This window comes from Halyomorpha halys, unplaced genomic scaffold, assembly GCF_000696795.3.
Source record: "Halyomorpha halys isolate HHAL.00 unplaced genomic scaffold, Hhal_1.1 Scaffold1826.1, whole genome shotgun sequence".
NCBI classification, from domain to species: Eukaryota; Metazoa; Arthropoda; class Insecta; order Hemiptera; family Pentatomidae; genus Halyomorpha; species Halyomorpha halys.
Window position 1 is genome coordinate 281,061 of NW_027107090.1, and position 12,098 is coordinate 293,158.

The 12,098-nt window shown below is 29.1% G+C and overlaps 2 protein-coding genes across 3 annotated transcripts in view; one reads left to right on the forward strand and one right to left on the reverse strand.

The window, feature by feature from the left end:
- The window catches only part of Adk2 (Adenosine kinase 2), a gene marked incomplete in the record, with an annotated part of 7,002 nt that extends 5,275 nt beyond the window's left edge, over positions 1 to 1,727 (reverse strand). Inside the window, 2 exon segments of the mRNA XM_067045418.1 lie at positions 1,291 to 1,498; positions 1,572 to 1,727. Coding sequence (XP_066901519.1) covers positions 1,291 to 1,498; positions 1,572 to 1,576 — 213 coding nt within the window.
- Positions 1,728 to 2,131: 404 nt separating this feature from the next.
- Positions 2,132 to 9,300, forward strand: Atac1 (Ada2a-containing complex component 1). 2 transcript variants are annotated; one of them, XM_014436221.3, is made up of 8 exons: positions 2,132 to 2,320; positions 2,392 to 2,505; positions 4,129 to 4,308; positions 4,413 to 4,515; positions 4,861 to 4,970; positions 8,050 to 8,262; positions 8,601 to 8,844; positions 8,913 to 9,300. In XM_014436221.3, the coding sequence occupies exons 1-7, from the start codon at positions 2,132 to 2,134 to the stop codon at positions 8,823 to 8,825; spliced, it is 1,134 nt and encodes a 377-aa protein (XP_014291707.1). In that variant the 3' UTR covers positions 8,826 to 8,844; positions 8,913 to 9,300. The 2 variants fall into 2 exon arrangements, with proteins under 2 accessions (XP_014291707.1, XP_024216060.1); XM_024360292.2 differs by having other exon boundaries at positions 8,601 to 9,300.
- Positions 9,301 to 12,098: the final 2,798 nt, after the last annotated feature.

A 12,098-nucleotide genomic window follows, 5' to 3' on the forward strand; every position in this document is an offset into this window, starting at 1 on the left:
AAAATAATATAAATGTCGGCATAAATAAATATTTTTTGTTTATTTATGTTGTTTCTTTGCTGACCGCACTCCCCACCATCTTCTCCAATCAGTAATCTACGGTCAACTATATACACCTCCTTAAGAGTTTAAAATTAAAAAACAGGCTGTCCTATCAATCATTCCTTCCACACTTACATCCACTTCCAAGGTGTGATGTTAATTGATTTATTTAGATATTTAAAATGTTAAAAAACTTTTTTTGTCTAGGAAACAATTTTAAATTAATTAACTCTCTAATTTGAAATGTTTCAAATACATTGATATCATCCTCAGAATTTTTTATTTGTAAACCTGCTATTGAGAATATAATTATTACTTTTTTACTCTAAAACATATTTATCTTATGAGTTACATTGTACTACAGAGTTTAATTTTAAAAATATGTCTCAGATTTTTATTTCAAATATCCAGTTTTAGGTGTTCAAAAATTTAAAAGCCATGGTCGAAAATCTTTAAAAAAATTATTATCTTTATTATAAGTTACCTAATAAAACCAACCTACCTACCTCAATACTATCTAGCTATCTACCAAACCTAATAAAAAAGAAATTATTAGATGGTTATTAATTGAAAATATATTGAATAAAATTTATTTTCAATATGATTTTCTAACATTAACATTTCTAACTTCTTAGTTTTAGTATGCCTCTCAGAGCATTTTTGTGGTCTTAAATTTATATTATTTTATTTTCATATTTTACACGTTTCTTCCATTGTGATTAATGTAAATTATAACTCCTAGATTTCCATATTTTTTTTTCTTAACCCAAAAATTTTATACTTTAAAAATAATAAATACTTAAAATCTATTTTGTTTCCCCAATAAACTGCATAACAAACACTCCATCCGAATTATGATATAATTTTTTCACTTGGAGTTGGGAGGGTTAAGGTAACTATGATACCTATGATTTTTTTTTTGGAATAAAGCAGTAATTTTGGACAAGAATCACAAATACAAATTTTAACATGGTAGTTCACCATTTATAGTGGTCATTGAACATTATTATACTAATAATATTTCTATCAAGATTAATTCTACCTGTTGGCCTTTCAGTTGTGAACTGAAATTTGGCAAGGATACCATCTTCTCTCGATTTATCCTCTAAAATTTGACTAAATTTATCTTTACCAACACTGCCCAAGTAGGCACACACATTTGGCCTCTGTAAAATCCACTGAAATATTCCAATCAATTAGTATCAATCAAACTTTTAAATAAATATTAATCTTGAGTAAATGCTTTACCTGTGCAATGCGGACAGAATTTAATGTTGAACCAGCAGCAATATATTCAACTTTATAGTTCTCAATTAATTCTTGATACAGAGGCATGTGTTTTTTATCAGCCAGAATAGCATCGTTAGGCTGTAAATTATATTTTTCTAAAATAGCAGTATCTGTAGCTGCTAGTATATCGAGTAAGGGATTTCCCATACCTAATAACATTCCATCCCTGCAATCAAATTCAAATTTAAAGGTAATAAATTTGAAAGAAATGAATTCAAAATTAAAAAAAAATTACTCACCACATCTTAAATAAATTTTACAAAAAATGTAAATAGTATAATTCAAATGTATTTTAAATAATTAAATGTTAGTTAAAAGAGAGAGAGATAATGCAACAATCCAGAATTTATAGAAAAAAAGATAAGATCATAATCGCTTACATAACGCTATTTAAATAAAACAACAAACAAATTACGTTTTCAGTAGATAATAAATCTTTCAAAAAAAAAATTAACTAATAAATACAACACACCTCAGAAAATAAGAACAGTGAAGCATCAACATACCGTAAGATTTTTTCCATTATGGAGAATTATGATTTTTCTTGTTTATCTATAAAGTCGAAAACTCATCTATAAAACTCTATATGGTTGATAAGAGCGTGAGAAAAATGCATTGGCAATTTATCAAAGTCGACATCACAACAGAACCTTCGTGGAGGTCGCAGAGCGTGGTTAGAAGTAGGTTACAGACTGGTTACCTGTATGTCTAATGGGTTGTCATTTAATTCTTTGCTCAGTTACTTTTTCTTTACAATTTTTATAATATTTTATGGTGCAGAAATTCTTACAGTAGTAAAATGGCAGAACGCACTGATGGTGTCAACGACTTCCTTTCCAATTTTAGCAAGACAGATCATAACACTTGTAAAGATGAAAGTTTATTTTATTTTGAAACAGATTATCTCCCTCTAAAAGGTAATGCTGACTACTTAAAACTTATGAAAAGTTTGGCCATATTGGAAGCTCAAAGAATCAGTGTTTGTAAAGTAAGAATTTATTTTATAATCTTTAATTTAATAAACAAAATGAAGTGGTATCACCGATTTTAATCTTGAAGGACATTCATGGCCTAGAAGAGCTGAAAAGCAGATCAGTTGAAGAACCAGTATTGGTGAAGCAACAAATTTTGGAAGGAAAGTTGACATGTCTGAATAGATGTAAAGTTGAGAAAGTAGGTTTGCCATTTTTCATTTTAATTTTTTAATAATTTTATCTATGTATTAAGAATAGTTTACTAAAACCTTTTCATCTTGTTTGGATTCAGGGGAAGTAGTTAAGGGCTCCGAGATCCCTCATTTCATAGTACTTCATCAAATCATTTTTAATTTTTTGATATGACAGATATCTCTTGGTGCACAAATACTATTGTCCGCATATATGATGTCATTTTCTATTTTTTTAAATGTAGATGCAAGAGATGTGTGAAAAACCATGTCTTGAAGTTGTTGAACTGACCTGTGGAACCCTTGTGTTCCTGGTTGTTTCAGATCATATATGTGCTGTATTAAGTTGGCAACTTCTTGATTAATTAACAAACTTTTTTGTCTTTTTTCTTCCATATTTGTTGCCTTCTTTCCCAAACCTGGGTTAGGAGTCGATTGTTGCATTAGAAAACTACAAATAAAGAATGGTGATTAGTCTTTTCCTTCCCAGGAGTAGGTGTGATGGTAAACAAGGTTACTGATTTCATAAAAAGCTCGAAAATCCCTGTTATCAAACTCCTATTCCTGTTAAGTAAAATTTTAAAGGAGTCTTCTGAAGCTGTTAATGTTTTTAAAGAAATAAAAAGGGATATTCAAAATGCTGCTCATTCTTCTGGGCTCATATTAAACCTCAACCTTCATGCTGGCCCAAAAGATATTTTGTTTGAATTTGGAATCTCTAGTAGCAGGACCCTACAACCCACAAGGCATGAGCAGACAGGACGATACGTTGACATCATATGGAAGACAATCGAGTTAGTGCTGAAAATTAAGGATTTGACTAAGCAAGATTGAAAAATATTCTGAATAAAACTCTACTCTCTGATCTATGTACTACAACTAAAAATTAAAAAAATTAACTTTCCATAGACATCATGTAATGGAGCAACACCCTCTTGGCCCAATCCCCAACCTTTTTTATCATTAAAGAAAACAGCGAGGCAATCAAAAACATCCCCTTTGTTGAAGAAGTAAAACTTATTGAAAGGGATTCTCAATCCTCTTTCATAAGGATGTCAGGTGGAAGGGAGACAACTGGATACCCTTTCCACTAAAAGTATTCCACTGGCAAAGAGTCAGGTAGAATATGACAATGAACAACCTGTAAATTTCCCAAGCCCTTAAGAAGAAGCCCACTAATCTGGAAACTTCCTTTATATTTAATGCTTGTTGAATCGGGGCTGGGGGGTTGACTCTAATTTCTGTGACGGTCCCACAAAATAAAAACTTGACCCCCACCGTGGTTAGATTAGGGTGCTCCCCTGTAGATAACCCAGTAAATGTCAAAAAAGACCAGGAATGGTCATAAAATAAAAAAATACTGGTCCTACATTAGCTGAACTAATTTATAGACTTATTTGAATGACATCAGTAATTAATCCACAAAAAGGTTATTCAAATATAGTTTACTTTCAATTCTTTACATATTTTATATATCAGCTTAAATGAGATTTATTTTAAACCACTGTATGTTTATGTATTATTTATTATAGCTTTGTAATAATAGAATATAAATATTAATTTTTGTCTCCTTGTTACTTTTTTGTTTAAATAGTTCCTCTAATATACGCGTTATAAATTTTGATATTTAGGTTCCTGAAATAGATTTCTCCAAGTACAAATGTTTAAGTTTAATTAACAATAAACAAAATCAACTATTTACAAGGAGAATGGCGAAAAATCAAGTTTCTGTCAAAGAAGATAGTTCGGGATCAGAAATAAGAGTACGAGGAAGGGTATATAATGAAAACAAACCCCGAACGTTTAATCAAGTGTGTATATTTATTTTTTTAAATTAAATTTGTTTGCTGAGTTGATTAGCTACTTCTACAGATTTCTAAAAATTGCATTTATTGTTTGTTAAAAAAAATTTTAGTTGTGGACAGTCGAAGAGCAACTTCGTTTAGAGCAATTATTAGTTGAATATCCACCTGAGCCGATTGAAAGCCGAAGATTTGAAAAAATTGCTAAAGCTCTTGGTAATTATTTTTTTTATTTAGAGCAAAAAATATTATTTATACTTTCAACAAGTCTGATAATTTATCCTATCTAAATTATCTCTGAATAAATGCTTTTAAGTTTATTTTATTAGAGGCTGTAATTCTAAAAATGTGACCTCTCCATTTCATGAGGAAAATTTGTAATTGTCTAAATAAAAAAGTTGTATAATTTAAAAATGTCAGAATGGATGAAATAAGGAAGATAAATATATCAATGTTCCGAATAAGGCTAGAGACAACGATTTTTAAATTTATTAGTTTTAAAATCTAAAATAATTAAGTTTAATAGTTTTTGTTAATATCAATGATGCTTTTATATTTAAGGAAATCGCACTCCACAACAAGTTTGTAGTAGAGTACAGAAATACTACAAAAAACTTGCTAAAGCCGGTATTAGAAATAAAGAAGTTCGCAAGACATCTCGGAAGAAAACGGTAATGATTGTCTTTTTATTTTTTATTATATATTTTAGTGACATGTTGAAATATATAAAAAAATGTCTGCCTAGTACATAGGTTACTATAGCTTCCTCAATGTTTTCTTTTAAATTTATTTACCATATAATTTCATTATTACATAATAGTATTTTCTCAAAATTATCCTATTTCTGGAAATTTCTATTAGATTGGTAATTGCCTATATTTAAGGTTAATGATTTGTTGTTTATCAATACAATCTATGGCAGCAGTTACCAAACTTTTTTCACCACAGCACTCCTAAAAATATTTTGTGGTACCCTTGTTGGGCTGAAAAAAATTTGCGGCATCCTTGGCAAGCTAAAATAAAAATTATGACGGCAAAATTATCCTAGCAGTTGAATTTGTAGGAAACGGAGAAAAAAAAAAAGTGAATAAATAGTGGAATGCACTGTTGACAGGTGGCCATCAACTTTCACACAATTTGCTACTTCGCACATTTTTAAAGATTCAACTGTCTAATACTCTGCGATCAGATCCCTCCCAGGGGACATCCAATTGCAGAGGATTACAATGCTGGTCAGATCAAGAGAACAAAACAGTTTCAGTCTTGCATTGGGGGGGTACATCAACGTGTTGTGTATTTTGCTAATTTATTGGTTTAAATTTAAATATTTCACCTTTATAAATTGATAAACATGAGTCAGAAATTGAAAAACTGCAGTGTTGATACAAACAAAAAGAAATTATAGACTCATAAACTTCATACGATCGAGACAAAGATGGAAATAATTAAACATTCTGAAAATGGTGAATCTTTTGCTTCAATCGGACGCTTGTACAGTGTAAACAGATCTACAATATGTTCAATTTTTAAAAACCAGAGTAAAATTAAGGAATACATTCAAAATTGTGGAACTTTATCTTCAAAGATTGTTTTCAAAAGACACAGTGTAGTGATGGACGAAATGGAAAGATATTTTTCATCATGGATTGATGATCAACATCAAAATAATGTCCCTATGAGTTTTTCAATTATTCAAGCTAAGGCTCTTAGTTTGCATGAAGATTGGGAAGACTAGATTAAATGAAGATTCTTGCACGGTATTTCAAGCAAGTAATGGCTGGTTTGACAAATTTAAAATGAGATATTCTTTATATAATATTAAATTCACTGGAGAATCGGCCGATGCAGATAATGATGCTGTGAAAGAATTTATTTCCTTATTATCCAAAATTATTGAAGATGATTATTGAGAACATTCTCCTAGTTAAATATTCAATATAGAGGAGAGGGGTTTGTTTAGGGAAAAAATGCCTAATCGTACATTTTTATCGAAGGGAGAATCAGTTGTTCCTGGACCAACCTTCCAAAAACCTATTGACATTACTTCTTGGTGGATACTTAGCTTGTGACTTAAAATTGAAGCCATTGTTAGTGTACCAAGAAGAAAATACAAGAGCATTGAAAGAGAAAAATAAAGAATTGCTTCTGGTCATTTGGAAATCAAATAAAAATGTCTGGATTACTGCATTAATATTTGAAGATTGGGTCACTCAGAATTTCATGACAACAGTTAAAAAATATTGAAAGCTGATAAAAACCTCAAGATTTTAACAATTATAAATATGAATGAAGCCTTCACGCATCTCGACAAATTTTTGATTATCATGGAAGAATATGATCCCAATGGAGAACATATACTCAAGTACAATTGAGAATGACACATCATGTTATAGAAATCTTTGTCCAGAAAGGGAAAAAATGGGTGGTATTCAACTAGCTCTTAACAACTTTATAAAAGAAACACCCGAAAGCACTTAACACGCCTCTTTAACTTCATTATGTGTACATATTGATAGATAAATAATTTAAAACACGGTCTTTGGTGCATATTTTTTTACATCCCTCTACATTTGAACATTCAACATTCGCACACATTTTGAGGAACCAATGATGTGCGAAAGTCGAGGGCCTACTGTATTTGCTATTTTAATTTTTATATAATATTTTGATAAAGTGGTGTTGGTTCGCAGCATCTCTGGCGTACCCTTGAGGAGCCCCACTTCTATAGGATGAGCCTCTGCTAAAAATATAGCTGTATCCAGAGTGAAGTTTCCTCATGCCTATGTGAAGGTAGTTGATGGAATCTGATGAAACTAATAAATACTACATCCATTTTACACTAATCTGCAACTTTCTATCAAATTTAGATCAAATTGGGCAAACTATTTTTTAAATTTAAATTTGCTGTGACAAATATGTTTATGTTTGCAAAAGCGAAAGTAGTGGATAGAATCCGAAAAAAATGAATATAGGAGCAACTAAGTACAACCTGAAAATCCTTGAAAATTTCCTCAGAATCAACACTTAATAAAAAATTTATTCTTGATGACTAAAGTTTATAATACAAGCGGAAATTTTTGATTCTGAGAATATCTATTTTTTCCTACTTTTGGTAGTGAGGAAGCAAAAAAAGTTAAAATACTATTTTAACAAAACAGTAATTATTGCAGCCAACACATGGTCCAACAATCAATTATATGAACATATGATTTTGATTATGTTAAAAAACAAAACAAATAAACTTTCGGTTGTTATTATGTATACAGTAAATATAAAATATATGACTTCTTAGCATCTCATAGTGTGCACACACATTGTCTCCTTACTACCCACTTGTAGTTGTTAGCATCCTGGCCATCTCCGTCGTCTTCATCATTTTAGCCAAGGCAGGCAAATATGCCCCTTTTCTGAATCTACCCTCAGGAGGACATAACCTACTCACAGCAGGGGCCTCATCAATCAACCACGTTGGTATTAAGACATTTATTTTCCTGTTGTTCACCTTCTATATTTTGTTTTCAATGCCTTCCATTTCACTTATTCAAAATAAAACAATAACGAAATTCAGCAGTCCATTTCTTTTCTTTTCACTACTCTTTACGGTTGGGCTAACAAAGGTTCCTTTTGAACCCTTACCTGCTGTAACAGTAATGATTATTGTTATATCTGTATTTTGTATTTATTAGAGATTATTTTATTATATTAATGCCTAAAGTTGGTGTTGATTAGTAAATAAATATATTGTTATAGGATGCATTGAATGTCCACAAGCGTCATAAACACTATCTTTATAGACCGTCTACTTTTTTTCCTGGAATGGCTATGGGTGAAATGGGAGAAACTGATTCTGAAGAGCAAAGTGATGAGGATTCTACAGACCTCTCTCATTGGGCAGAAATTCACAAAAAACTAAGAGAAGAGAAAAATATGGATGAGCTAAGGATAGAGCACATTGGATATAAAGTATGTCCCTGAATATAAAGTATGGCCCTGTTTCATAATGAAGTACAAACTAATACTATTAGTCATTAACTCAATTACTCTGACTTGTACAATAGTAACTTGTACTTTAGTATTTTCTAATTCCTGTAATATCACTAATAGTCATCCCTATCATGAAAAAATGAGTATTAGTATTATTACCACACTAGTTTCTATATTTGTACTATGAACTAATACTATTAGCTTTCATTAAGCAACAGGGCCCTGGTGTCTTTACATACATCTATTATTACGTTTTACTTTATACTAAATTATTTACTTTTATTTAAAGATTAATGTTTTATTTTATTTTTTTTTAGTGCTACCATTGCAGGCAACAACCTATTGTAGGTTTCAGATGGGAATGCAAAAGTTGCCCTAAAATATCTTTTTGTTCTTCCTGCATTTCTCAACTTTGCAAGATGGATCCTCCTCCGCATCCAATCACTCACCGTTACCGTCCTTATGATATGGCTACTAATTCAGCGTATTCTATAGAAGCTTTCTCTAGCGACAATTACCTAGATCCTAATTTCAGTATTTGATTTGTTATTGGGTATATTGGTAAATATTAAAATAATTGTTTTTATTGCAACTCTCATATATCCATCTGCAACCTGTTAATTTTATAGATTCCATAGCGGAGCCGGAAGGCTACTGAACTGACAGGGCTTTCTAACTTATTAGGTTAATGTTAATATAAACAACTCTTATAAAAAGAGGCGGGGGCACCATATAAACACCAAACCTTCTCAAAATGTACCATTAACATCTGAAAATCTGTAAGTATTACTAGCTTCTATGGATAAATACTTGTTGGCACCATTTTACACCTATCCACTTTGTTCATGAACTTGAACAATATTGGAATCGTGTAAACTTTATTATAAGAGGAGATGAGCTATCTCCCATATAAGATAATTTGTTATATAATTAGCTGCTTATTAAATAAATATTGCTAGTTAATTATGAACTAATCATATCATCTTTATTTGAATAAATAAATATTTTTTTACGTGACATTGTATTTTTCAATACCCTTTTTATGTAACATTCCTGGAAACACTATTCTGCCAACTGGTCTTGAAAGTTTTGTTTATTGTTGTCTTAAAGGTTTACAAAAATAAAAATATCTTTCTAATAATTATACAAATAGACTGCAATTCATCATTATAATTTCCGATTTCAGTAAATGACTTTCATATGCATAAAATTCTATCATTTATTTTTTTAAAAATTAATATTCCATTCAATTCATTTTATTAGTACTTACATTGTGATGTGAAGAGAGTCAGTTTATCTTTGAAAGCTTCTGTCAAAATCTCAGCACTGCCTAATTTGTAATACAAAAGAGCTATAATTATATTTTCCTTGATGTTTTATTAATATGACAATTGTTCTTCTGTGCAAAATGAATGTTAGTGGAATAGATTTTTTTTTTTTATCATATTTGAAAATATAAGTGGATGAAGGTGTTATGTTACAAACATAAATATGAAAACAAAATGGAATTTAATTTTGAACACCTGAAAATAACTGTTCTAATTGTTATTATTCTCATTTCATATAAATCTGTTGAGGTTAAAATCTTCCAAAGAATGAATATAAATTATTCTATATTTTTCTTCATAGTTGTACAACGTTTTACAGTTGGGACAATTGTCCCATATTTATGCACCTTAATAATCCTACAAATATAATTCATTTTAAACAATTCTCATCCATGTCATATATGTGTATTTGTAATTCATATAATTATATTTACCTCATACTTTCAATTTTACTATTGAAATCATGCCATCTATATAACTTAATATGAAATTAATTTATCAAAACTTTCTAAAAAGAAGATCCAGAATTATTATTCTCAAACTAATATTCTCTGCCTCAAGCTATAATAGAGAATGCGTGATCATTATTAATACAAATTTTGTACATTATTTTGTTTCCAGAAGTTTCACTTCTGTAGACCAGTCCCGAGACTACTATAATTAATTCTTTTTTTTTTTTATCAACTGCATTAAAATAGTTCAGATCTTTCATACTAGGAAAGTAACAAATCTTTCAACTCAACATTTTATTATTTACTTGTTTCTGCAGCTATGTTTTGACTAATCCTTTAGTTGTTTTCATCTAGTAAAAAATTATTTAAAAGCTCAAAAAATTTTTGTTAAATATTAAAATTAGAGTGCTACCAATGGGTAGTTTCTCTACATGCTAGTACCATACCATTATGATCGTACTTCAAATTTATTTGATGTATTTTGTGTTCAGTTGTAAATATCAATAAATAAATTTAAAAAAAAAAAAAATTAAAATATTTTAAAACTGCTAGTATTAAAAAAAATCTGTGAACATACTTTATTTTTTTTTTTTTTTTATAAATTGATTATTTGACCTGTAGCTCATTGCAGTATCACAGGAGGTAATGTGGTTGCTCCCAAGTTAAGAACTCTTGTTCTAATTCATAATGTATACAGTAACATTTCTTTCTTAAAATATAAAGTAATTAGAATAATATTTAATATCCATTAAAGATTTCAGAAAGTACAGATGTAAAAACAAGACATTTCAACATTCAGGATTTAATATATATTTATATAAAATAATTTAAAACAAACAAAATGCATTGACAGGTTTGTGACAAAAATTAATAGTTATATAAAATATTTTTTAAATAATTTCAATATTCTTAAATAAAACTTACAGTTTTTCTATGATCATAAAAATAAATATAACTGTATTTGAGATCGAGTAATTAATATAATTTAAATGATAATCTTACGGGGTAAGAAATACAGATGTGTTTCAAGGATTCCTAAAGATTAAATTATTTAGAAAAACAAGAAGCAAGACATATACAAAATTAATCAGGAAGGTGTAGTTAACAAACAACAAATTTCAAACACTTACATCGCATCATCAATTATTTACCAATTTATTAGTCAATTAGTAAATAACTCTAGAATGTTGTGCTTTTAAATAAAATCAGCATTATAGAAAGTATTTATAAATAGATGTAAAAAGTACATGCTTTCAAGAATCAAATTTATTAAATTTCAAACCCAAAACATTGTTCAATAAACTGTCCCTTACATTGTTCCAAAATTAATTGAATCAATTAGCACTTAAAAATATGAAATTTAATTTAGCAGACTATAATAATAAAATTTGGTGAATGCATCTTTGGTAAAATATAATTATTAAATGTAAGATTTTACCAATATTAATGACTAATTTTTTTCATTTTGTTACCAAACACATTATTAATTAAAAATTATGTTTTTAAGAGTTGAAATAACAACAGTTAAATCAAGATAATGAGATTTTTCATAAAAATGTCAATGGTATTTTTAGTCAAAACTCAAAACTTACAAGTCGATTGAAGTATTATTTGTTAATGAATATCTTATTTATATATTTCCTTGAATTAATTATACAGATAAAATATTCCTAAATTTCAGGTCATCCGAGTTCAAAATTTTCTTGTAATTAATAAATTAGTATTTCATAATTTTATTTACAAACACAGTCAACTCTGCTAAATTGGGGCCTCTTTATTAGATAGCAGAACATCTATAGAATAGTGCAATCTAGTGCTTCCTTTAACCACAAACAGGACTCATGCGGTTCATTTGAAATTTTAAGAATGAGGTGTTAAGGAAGAAATGTGAAAAATATCAATATATATAAAAAAAGGGTCAATTAGCACATGATTCATATTAAAATACATAAAATAGCCGAAATAAATATTTAGTTCAAGTCACAATATTGGAATAACATCCACTAAACCAACTGAAAAAGATGGCTTACATATG

Bases quoted from the DNA above. Each gene is read 5' to 3' on its own strand.
- Atac1 (XM_024360292.2), top strand. From the start codon at position 2,132: ATGGCAGAACGCACTGATGGTGTCAACGACTTCCTTTCCAATTTTAGC. The intron at 4,309-4,412 runs GTGTGTATATTT...AAAAAATTTTAG, and splicing joins AACCCCGAACGTTTAATCAA to TTGTGGACAGTCGAAGAGCA. The intron at 4,971-8,049 runs GTAATGATTGTC...ATATTGTTATAG, and splicing joins AGACATCTCGGAAGAAAACG to GATGCATTGAATGTCCACAA.